The sequence below is a fragment of the Vipera ursinii genome, assembly GCF_947247035.1.
Source record: "Vipera ursinii genome assembly, chromosome: 3".
In the NCBI taxonomy this organism is placed as follows: domain Eukaryota; kingdom Metazoa; phylum Chordata; class Lepidosauria; order Squamata; family Viperidae; genus Vipera; species Vipera ursinii.
In genome coordinates, this window is record NC_139516.1 from 84,944,684 (window position 1) to 84,964,385 (window position 19,702).

Sequence of the window (19,702 nt, forward strand, 5' to 3'; positions counted from 1 at the left end):
TCAGAGACTGGTTCATACAAATAAGCAAAGCTACACACCCTCTCTCCATGGAACCGGTCCCTGGTGCCCAAAAGGTTGGGGGCCACTGTTCTAGGGAGTGGCTGTTGTTGCTGTCTTCATCTGTCTCCTATCCAGCTCTAGTCTGTGCTGCCTGTTGTCTCCCTTCTCTTTCTGGAATATGCCCCCTCCTTCCTGGGAAATTGCCGTATCGCTGTAGTCCATCACCCAGCCCCCGCTTGATGGACACCATCTGTTATACCAATATAGGTAGTCTTCATGCAATGAAGACAATTGGGACCAGCAACACAGTCATTAAGTAAAACATCACGTGACTGTGCTGTACTTATGGTGTCAGTTCCACTATGGTTTTAAGCGAATCACCTGCAGTTGTTAAACGAGACACCACATGACCACAACTTATCATTTTACTGATGGCTTTTCCATTGATTCTGTTTGTTGGAAACCAGCTATGAAACACGTGAATGGGGAACATGTGCTGTGATGGTCATTAGCACCTACTGGTTGTGAAACACCTGACAGCTGGGAGGTTGACACGGTGGTAAATGCCAGTACCAGTCGTAACATTGCTTTTACAGTGCCATTGTAACTTTGAACGTTTGCACTGTCACTAAACAGGGCAATCATTAAATAAGGTCTATTTGTAACTGAAACATGAGAACTTGAGAACAAATTTCTGAAAATATTTAGCTTGTTTTGTTGATTACAACAACAACAAAATAATTGTATATGAATCTGCTTTCTCTTGGAGTCTATTGTCAATTCCATGATAAAGGCTTAATCATATTGACTTCTGTCATAAATATGATAAACTGTATGTTCGTATAAAATATTGTCAGGAGGTTTTTTCAGATGGCCTTCACTTTGTTTCCTCTCTCATCCCTTTCTAATGTTTTCACCCTCAATGGAAGCTGCAGAAAATAGCATGGAGCTTAGAATTGCTCTGCAAGCACCTATTGTTCAAAATCTGATTTTAACCTTGCAATAAAGATTACTTTATGTATTCCGCTTAATGTGATAGCTACTAATTGTTTGTCAAGGCTAAGTGCTATAGGACAAAATACTTTACTAAAATAATGCTTTTGTAATTGTAGAGGAAGCATTCTAAAGGTCTAGAAAATGCCGCTCAATAAAAATGTCAGAAATTGAATATGGTTCTAATTTTTATTTTATTCTTTATATATATATATATATAAACCTTTTCAGTTAAATGCCTTTTAAAACTACGAGGAAGCTGAATTTGAACAAAAGTAGCTTTTTTCTTTAAAAGATCATGTGGTAAAATAGTGAAAGGTAAAAAAAAATATTTTCTTTAAATATCTGTATAGTATTTTAAATATTAAATATTTGATATTTTAAATATTAAAATGATTTTTATTTTGAGATCAAACTGGTATTGTCCACTTTGACTGGTAGCATCTCTGCAGGTTCTGAGGAAGATGGCCTTCTAACCCTTGAGAACCAAACTTGAAGCTTTCTAAACAGATACTTAAATGTAACATACTGTATTATCTTTTTCTTCAAAAATAGATAAATCTGTCCTTTCCTCCATTTTCAATGGCTTATTGAAAATCCCGTTCAGCCTTGGAATCTGCTATTTTCCTCCAAGAGTGGGGAAAAATAAAAGGTGGTGTTGATTCTCAAGATAATAAAGGCTTTCAGGGGAAGGGGATTTTGATTTTTCTTTTCAGTTTGTTTTAAATTGGGAATGTTTATGTATTACAGAGGGTGGTGAGTACAGCACAAGACATTGTGGGCTGTCCCCTGACACCACTGGATGACATCACCAGGGCTTGTTGCCTTGGAAGAGTGAGGAAGATTCTCAGGGATGACTCACACCCTGGATGGTATCTCTTTACTCTCCTACCATTGGGTAGGAGATATAGGAGTATAGCCAACTGCACCAACAGGCTGAAAAACAGCTTTTATCCATGGGCTGTTAGGCTTTTGAATGAGAAATAACTTTTGTGAATTTTATGCAGAATTGACTTGGGAGGCCGGTGTGTGGTGTATTGGTTCACATGGTGTAGTAAGATGGAGGGTTTGTTGTCACTGTGTGTTGGGGGGTGGGAGCACAAAGGGAGGCTCAGCTAATCTCAATGTACACATAGTAGTACTTTGACAATAAAGGTTCATTTCATTAAGAAAAAAGGGGTGGAGGGAAAGCTTCAGCAAATGGATTCCTTTCCTATGGAGAAATGTGCTCTTGGATGTGTTGTGCTCCCTCCCAAGTTACAGAAATGAGATCCTCATGCCTGAGCTAAGGATATCTATTCAAGGGGGAGCCATACCTACCAACAGATCGTCATTATTTTTTCTGTAGTGCAGTAGTGCAGCTATAGAGGTATCAAACCTAGTTCATTTTGAAAAAGTCCTATCTGGGACTAGGAGTTGCTGAGGCAAAAAAAAAAAAAAAACGCACCTCCACCCCCGAGCCCCCCACTATGCTGCATCGTCAGGTGTAGGCAGTATTGAATCCACAAAACAGCAACTAATCAATGATAGGAAGAAGTTTCCCATTACTGAAAATAGAAAAGATCCTCGGAGGGGGGGATGGTATGGAGTGCTGCATGAATTATTAAAACAGACTTTTTGCTCTGTACAACTGCTTCACACTCACACTCTCTCCTTATTTGTCTCTTCTCCCACTTGTCATTCTATTACTGGTTCTCTTTCCCTCTTTCCTCCCTGCTGTATACAGTATTTCCTACTTGTTCTTCTTCTCAAGTTGCTTGTCTTGCTGTTTCCTCATCTTTCCACTACCTTTTAGCATCCCAGCTTTTCTTCTCCTCTCCTCGCCTTCCTCTCTTGCTGGTTGTAATTCTTGCTTTCAACGTCTCTCTTCTTTCCTTCCCACTTCCTGATTCTTCTTTCCAGCTGTTCTTCGTTGTGCTTGTTGCTTCTCTCCCCAGATCAATTTTCTGATCTTGCCATTATTCATCTATCTGCCTCCTGTCGCTGCATGCAGTCAAGAGCCTTCGTGGAAGCTTTTTGAACAGTGACTGTTGTATAATTCCCGATCAAGCAAAAGGACAAGTTGAATGGGCCATGTGGAACAAACATGCACAATTTAAGCATGTTAGATATTCTCCTTTTTATGAGTTTTCTCCAGGGTTTACTATTTCTGTGTTGGGGGTTGGGGAGCATTTGAGTATGAAAATATTTCTCCTTTTGAGGAAAAGGTAATTCTTTTTTATAACAATTAGCTCTGAATCCTGAACATCATTATTAACTGGAATGGTAGATTTCTTTTTTTTTTTACGTTTCCTGAGTTTCAGTATTCCATGCAGCCTGACTAACAACCAGATGATAAACACTGTTGTTTAGATCAGTATAATATTATTCAGTTACTGAAAATATATTGAGGATTTGTTTATAGAAAGGACATAATCCCTGGACTTTACAGGAAAAAATTCATCAAGATAGAGCAGAATACAATTTGTCTGTGAGACTTTACAAAATATATTTTGGTCAGAGAAAAATAAATTGTGTCAAAAGGATCAGCAATCTGATTTAGTTCAAAGGGTTCTTTAATTGGATCATTGGAACTTTAGTTGCCATCAGATACGTTGGTAGCCTTCAGTGCATAATCTGTGTGGTATGCAGTATCGTCCCCATTATACTGTGTGTGAGAGAGTGTGTGTTCCAAATGTTGATATGTTCATTCTAGTCTTAAAATATCTTATACTGAACATTCTTTCAAATGGCATACCTGAATTGGTTATTATAGATCCACTATATACTATATAGTTTGCTTCAAATCATTTTTCCTTCTTCAGTGATACAGAACAGGACTGAGTGTTTACAATTTCAAATAAATAAATGTCACAGATGGCAACTTTACAAAGGTTGGAATTCCCCAGACACATTCTGTTATAAAGTGTTGTTCTTCTCACCTTATGTATACATAAGATGAAGGGAGTTTTCATGGCAACTGAAATAACACAGCCTGAGGGTCCTTCTCATGTATTGTCTTTGGGATAACCAAAGTGCAGACATGTATTTTAATCATTATTAGATTAACTTTATTAGTTTTTAACTTTTGTATTTTGGTTTTTAATTACCCTGTAAACCGCCCTGAGTCCTCCGGGAAAGGGCGGTATATAAATGTAATAAAATAAATTAATTAATTAATTAATCATATTATACTTCTTAACCTTATCTAGATGGTGCTTGTTTTACTATCTCCATGCAACCAAATTGTTTCTAACATAACATGAGAATAGCAAAAATTTACTCTTGCTTCTGTTTTGTAAGAGTTTGTTCTGTTAGATCAAACCTCCCCTACATATGCTGAATTGGGAAGCCTATTTTCATTAAAGCTTGTTTGTAATATGAAAACAGCAATGAATAAAAGCCTTACACTATTTTATTCAGACTCAGGGACTTTGTTTTTAATTATGACACGAGCTCTAGGGAAGCCCACTGAAGGAATGAGTAAATTATCATGAATAGTTGTAATGCTCCCCACAGAATACTGGATTTAGTTTCTTCCACAAAACTGTGTGAGCAATCCTAGGAAGATACTAAAATATTGATTAAGTGCTTTCTTTAACTGCTGTTGTCTCTGAGAGGGCATAAAAGAAATCATATTCAGAGTTGGAAAAAATTGATTTGAAATTAATAAGATTACCTGGTTCTATTATATTTTTATTCACATAATATGTTTGGCATTTTGTTATTCCTTTTCTTAAATTTTTAGTGTTGCATATCTGCCTCCAGTCTGTTTCATACCCATTCTCTAGATACGTAGCCTCCACCATTAAATATATAAACATAGTTGTGGAATTGCATGCCTTTAACAGGTTGAACATTCATCTAATGCTGCAAAACCTGAGGGAACACCTGCTGCCGGCATCAAGTTCCCTTCGTCCAGTGCGCTCCCACAGGAAGGGCCTTCTCAGGGTGCCGCCGGTTAAAGATTGCCGGCGGGTAACACCCAGGGGTAGGGCCTTCTCTGTGGGTACGCCTGCCCTCTTGAACCCGCTGCCCACGGAGCTCAGGACCGCCCCTGACCTTCGTTCATTTCGCCGGGACCTGAAGACCTGGCTCTTCGAGCTCTCTGGCCCAGGCTGAGAGTTTTTAATTGGGGTTTTATATTTTTTCAGGGATTAAATTTAATTCTTTTTAATTCTTTTTAATTTTTTTATCAATGTTTTAATTACCCTGTAAACCGCTCTGAGTCCTTCGGGAAAGGGCGGTATATAAATCCAATAAAATAAAATAAATAAATAAATAAAACCTTAACCAAGATTCTTGACAACAAGTAAGGAATTCCTCTGAAACAGCAACTACTAATGTTAATAGTCCAGAAAAAATTATGGTAGCAGTATAGACTTTTAGTGAATAGTTTATTCTGTATCAATGGATGATTAAAAATGTCAGAACCGTAGACTGATTCATTTTTTAAAAAATAGAGGGGACATAAACTGGCATTGGAATTTCTACAGATATTGATATAACATTTTGATTTGTGTAACAAATTAGTCAGTATGCCATACATACTTTCTTCCAGATCTACTTCTGCTTACCTAAACTTGCGTTTCCTCATTGTCAGTTTAAGCAATTTAGTGGGGAGCCAGAAAGCTGAAGGCCGTCATCCACCAATTCAGAAATGTATCAGTAAATTCTATTCTTTTACTCTGCCTACTCCTTCTTACGATTCAGTCAGCAATAATTCAATATTATTTGAGCAAAAAAAAAAGGCACTGGGATAATTAAAAAAATTAGTTGCACTTAGTTCTCATTGTAATAAATGTGAAAAAACTAGTCTTGATTTATTTGACTTAAAACCCCATTGATTCTAGTGAGAACTAGATTATAAAGAATTTAGTTTAGATCCAGCTCATTTCAACTTATAGCAGTATTTTAAACCTGCTCTGAACAAAGTGATTTGTGGGTTGCACATTTAGAACCAAAATGTAGCAGTCTACTAAATCTGTTAGAAACATGAAGTTTTCTCTTGCATAATACAACTGAGTACTTGTTCAAATTTTACTACAATTATGTTTTACTGAATTGAGGGCCTCTCATCCACCCTCCCCTCATGGTTCATAGGAATTGTTCATAAAGAGGCCACTGTGACTTTCTCTCTCCAGCACTGACATTTAATAAGTATTAACTGCAGTTACAATCTGAAAGTTACTTCACTTAATGAACATACCATCAAAGCACCAAAGTACTCTGCATGCGGAAAGGTCATATAAATTAACTCCTGGAAAGAAGTTGTATGATCATTTTGTCTAAACTTCTACATCATTTATAATGAAAGGAAATGTACAAAGGTTATATCGTTCACTACACACAATTATTTTATATGCCAAAATTAACAAAAACTCTGGTTTAAGAATTTAATACCATCTCATTAATGTGTCCCTGCTCCCCCCCCCCCGAGCTGCAACACTTCCCTTTGAAAACATTGACAATCACATGATTGTCTTAACTTTTTGTCTGTTCTCTGTCTTTCTGCTGGTTTAGTTCAGGTTCCTGATTTGTTTGTCTTTCAGTATGAAACATGATGTTCTGTGTGGAACATGATTTGTTTGTCTTTCTGTATGGAACATGCCTCTCACAGTTCACATCCAGTAAAACAAAAAATATAATAAAACTTAACAAAGGTTACTGTTGGCCACAAACCCATCTGTTTATCCCTACCAAACAGTATGTGTTTCATTGGACTTTGCCAAATATCACTCCAGTCCGCTCCTTGAATACAATCCCAGAAAGCAGAAATCTTCCCCCAAATCCCTGACCAATTTGTACAAAATGGTCCATGTGAAGAACAATACATTTACAGGTGGGGAAACTGCTAGCAAGGTTGGAAGGAGGGGTCAAATGTGTAATAAGCATTGAAACCTTGTACAGTTGCAAGAGGCATAAGCCACACAGACACACAGGCACACACACAGCCAAACAAACCACTCCACTGTGAAACCTTATGCAGTTGTTCACAACAAGCAATCTGTGGAGATTCTTTAATATAGGTAGACAAGGAAAACCATCCCCACTACAAGATAGGCCTTATGGATCACATCATTCCACAGAGATAGTTTCAACTCCCATCCTGGTGACACTCTGAAAGGCTTTGAAGACCCAGCTGTTCTCCTATCCTGTAGCTAGAGTTCAGCAGTGTTGGTTAGTCTACAATATTGTGTCTTCTTTATCCCCCCAACATGTAGGGTTCCTGTTGCTTGCATTGCTGGTCTTTTCTTAATTTGTAAGCTCCTCCCCACCAAAGTTGTCTGGAATCAAGTGGCTTCTAAATGTAAATAAATAAATAATATGTCCCATGGAAGGGTAAAACAATTCACAAGAGGAAGAAGCTTGAAGAGAAAACACATAAATAGTCTAGGATACATCTGACTGGCAAAGATCAGAGTCTTTTCTCATCATGTATGTCTTATTAGCTCTGTCAGTTCTGGTGGGAGTGGTTTCTTTATTAGGTTGTTGGTTGTTGCTTGATTAGAGTATCAATTACTACTTGGTGATAATCTCTTTTTCTTTTTATTTCTCTTTCCTTCTTTCCTTCCTTTTCTTTCATTACAGTTTCAAATTCCCCCTTAAAAGAAACAGTTTTAAAATGCTTACAAAATATTGATTACAATGATAAGTTATCAGTAACTAGCAAATTTATATTATAACCTATAAATAAGTGCAGGGCTTTTTTTGTCATAGAACGCTCAGAACGGAGTTCCGGCACCTTTTTTGGATGGAACCTTGTAAGGTAGGCAAGGCGGATTGTATGACATGTGTGAGTTCTGGCACCTTTTTCTTTTACAAAAAAAACACTGAATAAGTGTATTTGTAGTTATTTTGTGGGATGTGCTAGTGTCCAAAAGGAGAGAAAAACAAAAGCCTTTCTGTGAAACTGATCATAGTCTTGTCAGTTTCAAGCAGCAGCTGTGAGCCTTAATTAGGGTCACAGAGCAGAGTTTGTTAGCTTGCCTTAAAATTTTGGGGGACCTGTTGTATTGCCCAGAAAGTTGTATTTCAGCTCAGGAAGAGATAGCTTGTTTAAACCATCTACTCACAGGAAGGGGTGGAGAGAAAAAAAAATGAATCAGCCACAGGACAGTGTGTACTAACTGTCTATATTGGCAAATATGTAACTGAAAGTAAGAAGGTGCAAAGCTCATAAATGTGGACATTGATTGCAAAATGTCTTTTTCATCATTGTCATAATTGAGAATAGTCACTGAGGCAGCACTAAAGAGGGACTAATTTTACTTTCTGGAAATATCTCTGCAAAATGAAAGTATATCTTAGTTGGAGCTTTATTTATAGCCACTTGGTGTTAGAGACACATGTTTATTAGGAGTCCAGGGGTGAAATTTAAAATGGTAAATAGTTTTTTCACCTGCTTTATCTCTTTATCTTTATCTCTCCAGCTCTTTTTCTTGAAAGACTAGAAAGGACAAATAGGATGGTTAACTAAATTTTGGAGTTCCTGCAACACAGCTGAGGATGGAAATAGTTTAACAATATATAACACTGGGACTGTTTTAGAGTTAACCTAAGCTGGTTAGATTGTGATTGGTTCAATTATCCTCTCCCCACCCTTTTGTTGTTGTTGTTGTTGTTTTCATGACATACTCTCCCCTGCAACCTTATTAAACATTTATTTTTAAATATGCCTCACAAGGTGGGAACAAAGATAAGGAAATGGTTTCTCTTTGTTAGTTTGGCATTTATGACCCAATTGGAGAACTTTATTGTTGGTTTTAAAAGATGTTAAACTTGTTTGACTGAAAGCGTTGGAGACATTGTCAATATAAAATACAGTAACGAAGTGCCCTTGATTGGGTCTTGTTTTAGACTAATCTGCTTTGGTGAGACATTTGGTCCCTTGTGTGGATACTCCCAGCCTGCCTCAGTCGTTCCAATAAAGGTTGAACTGACCTGAAGAGGCCTAAGAATAAAATCATTGATTTCCACATTATTAAGAAGCTCACCCACAGAATATCTCATGGGAATTTTCAACCTGTCATAGCTGAGAACTATGTGGAAAACTAATACCAACTTTTTGTGACTTTTTATTTTTTAAAAAAAGACAGGACTGCTGGCCTTATTTAGATGAAAACATATTTTTTTTTCTCCAGAAACAGATTTAATTGATCTTATCAACAAAATCAGATTAGAAACTCAGAAATATTTTCAAAAGTCATATTTTCTTAGAGGAATTGATTTGGTGTGTTTGTCAACTGACCATTAAAGCCTTTTATCCTATTTAAAATAACAAACTATGGGGGGAAGTGTGTGTGTGTGTGTGTGTGTGTGTGCGTGTATAAAATTTGGATTGCTGACAAAGAATTAAAAGGAGACTGATATAGCTATTTCAAGCTTCTTTGCTCTCATCAGTCAATCACACACACACACACACACACACACACACACACACATATATATATATAGAGAGATAAATTTGTCTATAGCATTAAGCAATGCTATAGCACATTTGGTAGGACAATATTACAATAAAATATTTTCTAAATAATTTGGGCCTGTGATTTATACTGTTACATTTGTTTTTATTATTAGTTTTTTCTGTGAATGGATTACATGATATAATATATAGCTGGCTCAACAATCATAGTCAATGGGTCTACACCAAATTCTATATTTGATAGTGAATATCAAGTGACAAGCTATTAGGTTCCCTTCACAGTGTTAGCAGACTATTTCCATTAATGATTTAGAGAACGCTTATTAAATCTGGAGATGATGCAAAATTGTTTTTTTTTTATTTCTAGAAGCCAGAAATAAAATTCAGAACAATCTTGATACTTTATAGAAATGAACAGAAAAGAAAAGAACTAAAATTAACACAGATAAATGCAATGTTCTTTGGTTATCAAATGAACAGGTATAGGATGAGGGACACCCAGCCTGGTAGTACGTGCAAAAGGAATCTTGTAGTAGTAGTCAAATACAAACTGAATTTGAACTAACAATGTGATGGGAAGGCAATTTTAAGCTGCATCAATAGCAGTATAATTTCTAAATATGCAAAATTATATATACTTTTTCATTGGAGTATTGAAACTAGATGTGGACACAACAACTCTGTAAGAAGGATTCATAGAAAAGCAATAAATACCAGGGCTTTAGAAGATTAAGCTGTATGAAGAGGGACTAAAGGTAGCTTGGTATGTTTAGCTTTGACAATAGACAGGTAAGGGGCATACCATAGCACTCTTCAAATACCTGAAAGAATGTCATCTAGAAAAAAATATTAGGATCTGGGGTTGTGTTGTTTTTTCTTGAGTGCAAGGCACAAAATATCAGAGTTAAACTACAAGAAGACTGATTCCTTCTGAATGTTAAAAATAAAAAAAAATCTAACTAAAAGAGCCTTGGGATAGCCGAACAAATCACCTAGCTGGATGGATTCCCTTCATTTGAGATGTTCAAGAAGTGAGATAGCTGCCTTGGATGCTTTGATTTGAGTGTATCCACTAAGCAGAGGATCTGTGGCAATACAATACTCACTTGGATATAGAGAGAGAGGTATGTTCGGTAAAGCTGAAGAAGGCAGTCCTTCTATTACAGGGGTGTCAAACTCAATTTCATTGAGGGCCACATCAGCAGTGCCCTCAGGGGGCTGGGTGGGTATGGCCAGGGTGTGCGTGGCTAGAGTGTGTATGGCCTACTGGGTGGGCGTGGCCAGCTCTACATCATTCGCATCAAGGGTGCCTATGGGGGCCTGGGCAGGAGTGGGACAGATCTGAGGGTCTCTGGCAGAAGGAGTGTCTCTGGGCCAGGGCCAAGGCAGTGGGGGCCGTTCCCTCACTGTTTCCAGGATGGCTTCACGGGCCACATGAAACCACTTCACGGGCCTGATCCGGCCCCCGGGACTTGTGTTTGACATGTCTGTTCTATTAGCACAATATCAGGATTAAAAATAGATAGATAGATGATAGATAGATAGATAGATAGATAGATAGATAGATAGATAGATAGATAGATAGATACCATTTCAAATCTAATGTTATGTAAGTATCCAAACCTATTGTTTCGTGATGTTAAAGGTATCGTTGCAAGATGTAAACTGTTTGTAGTAAGTCCACCTTTTGCGAGTTGGCTGATGGTGATTTTATCAGTGCTGATGGTGGTGTTCAAGTGATGTTCCACTTATTTTGGGATTGCACCCCAAGCATCTATTACCTTTGCTTTTTGCCATAGTTATTTTATTTCTATTTACAGGTCTTTGTATATTCTTATTTTTTGCAATTCTTTCTCTTCTATTCTGCTTTCTCCAGGTACTGCCACGTCCACTAGACTTTGTTGTCTTTCCTATTGATAATTGTTAAATCTGGGGTGTTATGTGGCAAGTGCTTGTCCCAGAACTATTTTGCTTCTTGTTTTTCTATTATATTCTGTATTCTTTTTCTACAATATTCTATTCTATTTGTCTGTAGTCCTACCAGTTCTTACTTGCTGGCAACTAGAATTTCTTGCAGATATTATTACTGTTGCTGCTGCTGGTGGTGGTAGTATGATTATTTCAGTGAAAGAAGATACTGACAAATGTATTTTTTCCCTAAATATATTGCAGTATCCTCATCTTTAAAGATTGCCAAAAATTATCTGAAAATTATACTGATTTGTAGTATCAGGATATAAAGACAAAATTTAATAGAAAAGGTTCTAAACACCATCATTTTCACAGTTATTATGGAAATGTCATCAGTGCCTATTAACTGCTGCACATTAATTAGTATGTTTTCTATATATATGAATGTATATATTTGTATATTCATTTCTACTCATTTATTTTATAATAAATAGTCCAAATAGAAAAACAAGTAAAAATTACCAGACATTTACATACAATATGAAGGAAGTTCCTTTATTTTCTGCTATGGTAGCACTTGGCAGATTCAGGAATAAATAATCATTTGTAGTGAGGGTATGCCTTATCAAACATATGCAGATCAGCACTAATTAATGCTAATTAACGTTTCCTGTCTATCTAGTTGGAAAAACGTCCAAATGTTATGAAATCAGTTAGTATGCCTATTACCCTAATTGTTTTATGTGGGATGGATCTTAATTAAAATATGTAAATTGATCTTAATTGCCATATACTAATGGGGGTTCATGTTATCGCTCCAGAAGTGACAAGATTGTGAGTAGGGATACTTAACCCAATAACTCTATGAAATCCTTAACTAAACGGCCTTTACCTAAAACTGTTTTTATTTTAAATCTGCAAATTTACATGCTTCTATAAATGATTTTCAGTGTAGGTGATGTTTCCAAACAACACAATAATGTTAATGATTATTTACAAAATTAAATCAGAAATATTCATTGAACCTTTCCTATTTTTGAATTAAATGAAACGATCATACATCATTTTTATTCAAAAGTAACATGAATAAAATAATCAGAATGCTTATGGATTATATTTTCTATATAAACATAATATACAGTTTTTAAAGAAACATAAGGAATAAAAATGGCCTAAAGGGAATGCCTACAAATCCTACTTCTCTGTTCTAAAACAGACTATATTTAGTGAATGGTATAAGAATAGTTGTCTGCCACCAAACTGGATGTTTGTAGTTGAACATTTCAGTTTATCTACTGAGGGAATTCTGCATGAATGTATTTATTTATTCATTCATTATTAATGAATGAAACTAAAATAACATATAAAATCAGGTTCAAATATAGTGAGAACATTAAAAACACCATATAGACACTGCAATTAAAATTAAAATTAAAACAAAAAAAAAGAGTTGTGTCAGGACCCACCCCAAACCACGTCTTAGGAAAACAAAAACTCTTGGAGTGAGTTCTAGTCCAAAAGGAATCTTTACTAGGACATGCTTGGTTGTGGGAATACAAGACAGGACTTAGTATTGTTTTACAAATTGAAATTTTATAAAGGGTACCCGGTTCAACCCCCCTTCCCTCAACCCCATTTGGTCAGCCCCCATCCTTCTACTTCGTGTCATCCCTTTCGTGGAAAAAAAAGGAACTTCGAATCTTTATGGTTATTGCCTTCTTCCTCTCCAGAATTAAAAGAAGACACAAGCCAGAAACCTTCTTCTCTAACCCCCCCCTTTTGTTCCCCCCATTTCAAAAGTTTCCCTTGGTCTTTGAAATAACCTTAGGCAGGCTGAATCCACATATGCTCCTCCTTCCTCGGGAGATGGCAGAATCCATAGGGAGGGGATAATGTTTTAAACATACATGTATGAATGTGATATAAATGGATTCTGACAGGTTGTTTGTTTGTTTGTTTTGCCAGTCATCTCCCCTACAAGGTGACTCTGGACAACTTACAGATTATAAAACTAGTTAAAGATAGTTGAAAGATTAAAATAACACAGAATTAAAATATTATTAAGAACTATTCTAAGAAATATTCTAGCTCTAAGAGAGCTAAGAGCCCAACAGGATGGGATGAGGTCCTGTTATCCTATCTCCAGTGCTGAGCGCTCCCCTCAGGACCTCAAACCAGCTGGCAAAGCCAGGTTTTGATATTCTTCTGGAAGGCCAAAAGGGAGGAGAAAGTTCTCACCTCCAGTGGTAGAATGTTCCACAGGAATGGGGCCATAGCAGAAGAAGCTCATCTCCTTGACCCTGTAGCATGCCTCTTCTGCGGGCTTGAGTGGGGCAGGCTTGTTACATCCGGGAGAGACAGCTCCTCATATAACCTGTACCCATGCCACGGTGGGCTTTAAAAGTAACAACCAACACCTGAATGAAGTAAAGGAAAGCAAAACCAAATTTGTGAAATGAAATTAAAGTAATAAAATAAAAGACTTATTCATGTCATCATCACAATTTAGGATACCTTAAGCTTTCTTATGTCAACAGTGGCCAATAAGAGCTTGGCAACTCTTTTTGTAGTAGGACACTTCCTGTCCAAGAATGGAAAATAAACCATTTCCTCCTTCCTAAAAATGTGATCTTTACTAGCAGATGGTATAGGTAATATGTGCTTGTTGATTTGTGTAATCAACGTATTAATTTATTATAGTTGTTGTTGTTATTTTAGTTTATCATTCACAAAAATAATAAGAGAACCCAGTATAAAATGCAAAAAGTCTTGCCCTAATGGTCCTAATTGGGATTGGAGTTTCCATCATTAGGCGATGCAGCTGTTAGGTGGTGGAGCATAGAGCAGCAAGGGCAGGAAGAGTGCAGAGTGGATGATAAAATGGAACTCAGCACGGCAAGAGTGGTGGGAAAGTGAGAGAGAGCAGCAGGAGTGGTCAGAGCATGTCAGGCCTAAGCCCAAAGATGCCACAGTGAGATCCAATTAAGTCCATTTCTTTATTTTCCAGTTTAATCTTGAAACACTAAAGGTATAACCTTCTAACCTAATAAATACACCCTGGGAGATACTAAGGTCAGCCTACCCTGAAACATTTCCTTCCCCTACCATCCAGTACAGGACTACACAGTCTGTGGTCTTGGGTCCTCTCTGGAATGAGCTGCCCCATCTCTGGAAAGCCACAGTACTACTGCCAACGTTCTCTCCCTCTGCTCCATCTTCATCTGCACATTCTGTCACAGGCAGGTAGTGTGCAAGACAGCCAAAAGGGCATTGGTAGGGGGAAGACAGGTGAGTGGGAGGGAGTTGAAACTCACCTGTGGTCATAAATGTGGGAGGTCTGCCAAGTGCCCAATTTTTATCATGTGGCCAGGAGGACTCTGCAGCAGCCATAACTTTGAGACCAGGCATAAATATAATTTGTTCAGTGCCATCATAATTTTGGTTGCTGAAATTATGATCGTTAAGCAAGGGCTACCGTATACATACATGTAGAGGGCAAAGTTTCAGAAATAAGAAGTAGATTTTTTTTTCCTTTGCTCAATTTGAATTGCTAATTTTTATTTTTATTTTACTGTTTTCACAGGACATTGTAACAAATGTTTCTCCAAGGATAATTCGTGGAACTACCACAGGTCCCGTGTATGGTCCAGGTCAAGGTTCCTTCTTAAATATTGAACTCATAAGCGAGAAGACTGCAGCCTATTGGTGCAGGAGTATTACAGAACTGAAGTCAGACTTCTGTGACAAAGTAAGTCAGAATGAACTGCAAAGAAATTCACGTGTCAATTAGAAAGGATCAATACATTTTTTTTCCAAAACATTGGAAGTCGTTTGAAAGAACAATTGCTACCATAGGTTATATATTCTTCATAGGGCGTTCTCTCTTCTGATAATCAGGCGTTTCGGTATTTTATGTTTTTAAAAACCTGCAAATATGTTTGACCAGACTTGAAGGGGGATAAAGAAAATGTTTATATACAGTGAGAAGCAAAGCATCTGCTCAAATTACTCTGACAGTAGCACAGATCTGCCCCTTTTTCTAGCTTTTGTTCACAGATACAATGCTTATCATGAGGTAGATACTTATACATGTACTGTACTTCAATGTAGCCCTGAAATTCATTTCAAAACCACCGTTATTAGAGAGATAAATATGTCTCTAAAGAAGGGTAGACATTTTGTTCTGTGTTATAAAATGCTGGGGGCAAATAGGGCTTGCAGAAATAGTTTTATTGAAATCCCCATTTTTGATGCCCTCTTTTGAGAAAATCCATGGTACTATTTTCAGCAACAACAAAAACAAAATTATAACCTGACTGAGTGAACACCATGAATGAAGAATGACATTTTGGCAGAAACAAGAGGAAAGCAGAGTTAAAAATACAAGAGAATTATTATCTAGTGATTATGGTAAAGTAAATTATTGCACTATTGTAAATATTAAAAACAAGATAATATAATTGCTTTTGCATTTTAATGAAGCAGTTTAAAGACTAAGTTCAAAAATTTATATGTTAGGAATTAAACCCTGTTAAAGCAGTTAACAGTTCTTTTGGTTGACTTCTGAAATCAAAGGGATTTGTATTAACATTATTTACATTTTACTTACATTATGTTTCAGTTTCAAAAAAAACATGACAGAAACTGAACTAAACAACAGTAAATAATCAAAATAAATGATCAATTTATTTTCTGCAGGGGTTGAATCATGATTTCATTTCATTTTGTGTTTTAAATGCCTGATTCTTTCTTTTTTTCTCCTACATAAATATTTACATGGACATTACAAGGTTTACATGGATAAAACATTGAAAAAAGCAATTTTAATGTAATTACCGTACATATATAGTTCCTTCAGGATGTTGTTGTTTTGTCTTTGCACTGTTGAATGATATACATGTAAGCATTCATAAATATTGCAGTAAACATCTGATTACTAGTATGAAAAATCACCTACATGCATAAATGGAAGAACAGAGAAATATTTTTTTTTAAATTATGGTGCAAATCTCAATATTTTATATTGTTTCTATATAATGATATTGCACAGTATTAGTTAAAATTATTGACATTATATCGTTTAGTTAACTAATAGTATTAGAAATAAAATAGAAATAAATATCAGTATTAATTACAATTTAGGATATTGATATTACAAGCATAAAATTATTTGACACCATATAAAACAGTGCATAATACAAGGAAAAAAGAAAGTGCTGCAGTTTCATTAAAATATTTGTTTTACAATGAAGGTTTTGATCTTGAGCTAGTTACTTAATGTTGAAGTCTCCACTATATAATGGATACAGACCCACACAAAGATTTTTAAAAGGGGGGGGGAGATAAAATAGGCAAGACCACTTTAACAAGAATTTTGACCCGTGTGTTCATTTGGAGTTGTGAATTCTATTTGGTTAGATTTTTTTCCCCCAAAGTATTCATAAATTTGTTCCTAACAGAATGGGGAAAAAAAAAGAATTGGTTGTCAGTGGTGTCCATGGACAGTTGATGCAAGTGAAGATCAGAGTAACAAAAGAAGTGTTGCAATATCTCAGTGGAAGCCACATCTTTTGCTAAGTGTGTCACAATAGCACTCACATAAAAGGGTGGTTCTTGACAAAAGAAGAAAAAGCTTGCAGATGTCATCACATAAAAGAAAACTAAACTGAATCGTTTAGTTAGTTAAGTCCTTAGTTGGTCTCTTTGACCACTCTAGTCAAATGGCTTTGTAAAATGGGATGCTGATGTTGAATTATTTTTCTTCAAACTTGGCCCTTTTATGACTTGTGGACTTCAACCCCCAGAATTCCTCAGCCAGTATGCCTGGTTGAGGAATTCTGGGAGTTGAAGTCCACAAATCATAAAAGGGCCAAGTTTGAAGACCCCCGATATATGAGAATCAGGTAGATCAGACATGTCAAACTTGCGACATCACGTGACATTGTGCAACGTATCAGGACGGTTTTGCCATTGCTTCCGCGTGGCACATCCAGCCCATGGGCCGGCAGTTTGACACCCCTGAGGTAGATTATGGCCTTGTCTCCATGTTGGGAATCTTTATACTTCTTAAATTTGACTAATGGGAATAAGTAACCCTTTGGAAAAAGTTACTGTTACATTTGCTCATCCCACATGCTTATGTTTTCATGGGGGAAACATTCTGTCTTAATGAAAAAAATTAGGAGAAATTCAGATCAGGGCAGACTGAGCCAAAGAAGCAATTAAGAAAAGAGAATGCAGGAAGGAAAATACATTTTGCAGATAAAACCAAGAGATAAATGACCCTCTATAAGATCTATTAATTTGTTTTCACATAAAATTGCAAGAATATCTTGTGACTTTAATTCAGTAGTTGAAAGTATATTTCATGGCATAGTTATGGAACATTTGATAACTTAAACCATCTTGGAAATAGGGATTTCTTTAGCAGACATATAGATTTTGTGTTGGTTACAACTACAGATATTTGAGGGTGGCATGATATTTAGTAGTCTTCAAAATTAAAATATAAATCAGAATATCATTCTTCAATTTTTGTCTTTCTTCAGTTTTTATAATTTAGTTCTTGCCTCAGAAAATATGCCAGTGTACATTTAAAATAGGTATTTGGGGAAAATGCATTTAGAAATAGAAACATTTAAATAAGATGTATATTTTATGCAATAATAATGTAGACTGTACATTAATTGCATATATGAAAACAGAACTTTGCAGTTGTGAGTGAGAGCATGCACAGTCACAAAACAGCCAATGAACCAGTATGTGTTTAGATTCCTGAATTTATGCTATTATAAATTAGAAAGATTACATACTATTTTTCTGAAGTTCACTTTATAGGAACAAGCCAATTTATGACTTGATTGTGATGTATTTATTTGGACGATATCCTACACGTTATAGATCGGAAGCATTATGTTTTGACCTCTTAGAAAGTGACCATTCTTTCTCTCAGTGCACAAACTGCTAGAGGAACACATAAAACATGCCATAATATGTTTGTGTTTGTGTGTGTGTGTGTGTGTGTGTGTGTGTGTGTGTGTTAAGGTCTTGAGAGAAAAAATAAAGAAGGGAATTGGTTCAAGAGTTCCATTCCACAAAGTTCCTATGGATTTACCTCAGGTTTCAGGACTGCAGTCTTCTGAGTCTTCTATTTATGTTCAAAGATCTTTTTATAAAAAGAATAGTAAGGCATATTGGAGATTTGTATCTTCAGTGTAAAGTACTATTTACTTAGAGCACAAGACATTGGTCTTGTTGGATGAGAATACATTTCACAGTTTTATGAGGACTATAAGCACATCTTGAAAACATTGCCTCAAGGTGTAAAAATGGAGAAAATTAAAGCCATTTCTGAAACATTCTGCCAGGCCTCTTCCAGAAAATGAATTGAGAGCTTCTTTTGATTATTGGGAAAAACAAAGCCTTAATGGCTAGAAATAGCTTGAGTACTCACATCACAAGGTCTTAACAATTAGGCTAATGCCTGTGCTAGAAAATCCTATATGAAGGAATACAAGAAGAGCTGCTTGTAAGAAAGAAACTGTACTACATTACAACTCAGCATTTTTTTCTCCTGAAATGATTGTGTTACCTATTATATAAAAGTAGTGGATGTGTCTGTGGTCTTTTGTGCTTCTATGTCCTGAGAACATGAATACATTTCCATCCAATTGATTTTGTTTAAAAAAATCTTCACTTTCATACAGACTTCTGTTCTGCTTATTGTTTTATTATTCATGACCGTTCTGAAGTAAGCCCAATTGAGTTCAGTGGGATCCATATAGCTTCAATTATATGGATATAGGATTATAGCCTAAGAGATAATTCTGAACATTAACAGCACTATCTAATGCACATTTGCTCTGAAATGGTCCATTTCATCCTTGGGACTTTCTTCTAAATAAATGAGTATGCAGTTTCACACTGTAAAAAAAAGGAACATTCATCCCCCTAAAATATAAGTAGTATAAACTTCTAATGAATTAAAATTACTCAGTTCAGCAAAAATCTCTTTCCATCATGATTTCATTTCATTTTAAAACAACAAATGACAATCTAGGTACATTTATTTTTTTTTTATTTCCTAGGAATCAAAGTCCTGTTGAGGTTAACAACTCATGGTTTGTGCCTTAGGTGATCGTATGTTCATAGCCCATCATTAATCCAAAATAAATATCCTGTCCCTCAGTTGCCACTGGCTTATAGAAAATTTAAGTGAAAAATTAGTGATTTGTAGAGTTAAAAGGAAAAAAAAACACAAGAGAAAAATCTATAAGTGCTGTTACTGCTAAAGTAAGGGTTTGTTCACCTAACAATAATGGGGAAAAAACAAAATCATGTATTAGATCTTTGTGGCTGTTTTAGGATTAGCTAGAATGGCTGATCATTCTG

The 19,702-nt window shown here is 36.1% G+C and overlaps 1 protein-coding gene across 2 annotated transcripts in view; it reads left to right on the forward strand.

Moving 5' to 3' along the window:
• The window catches only part of DPYD (dihydropyrimidine dehydrogenase), a 597,578-nt gene that overhangs the window by 379,926 nt on the left and 197,950 nt on the right, over positions 1–19,702 (forward strand). For both annotated transcript variants that reach the window (XM_083361143.1, XM_083361144.1), the window contains exon 14: positions 14,895–15,059. In XM_083361143.1, coding sequence (XP_083217269.1) covers positions 14,895–15,059 — 165 coding nt within the window. The remainder of the gene's footprint in view (positions 1–14,894; positions 15,060–19,702) is intronic.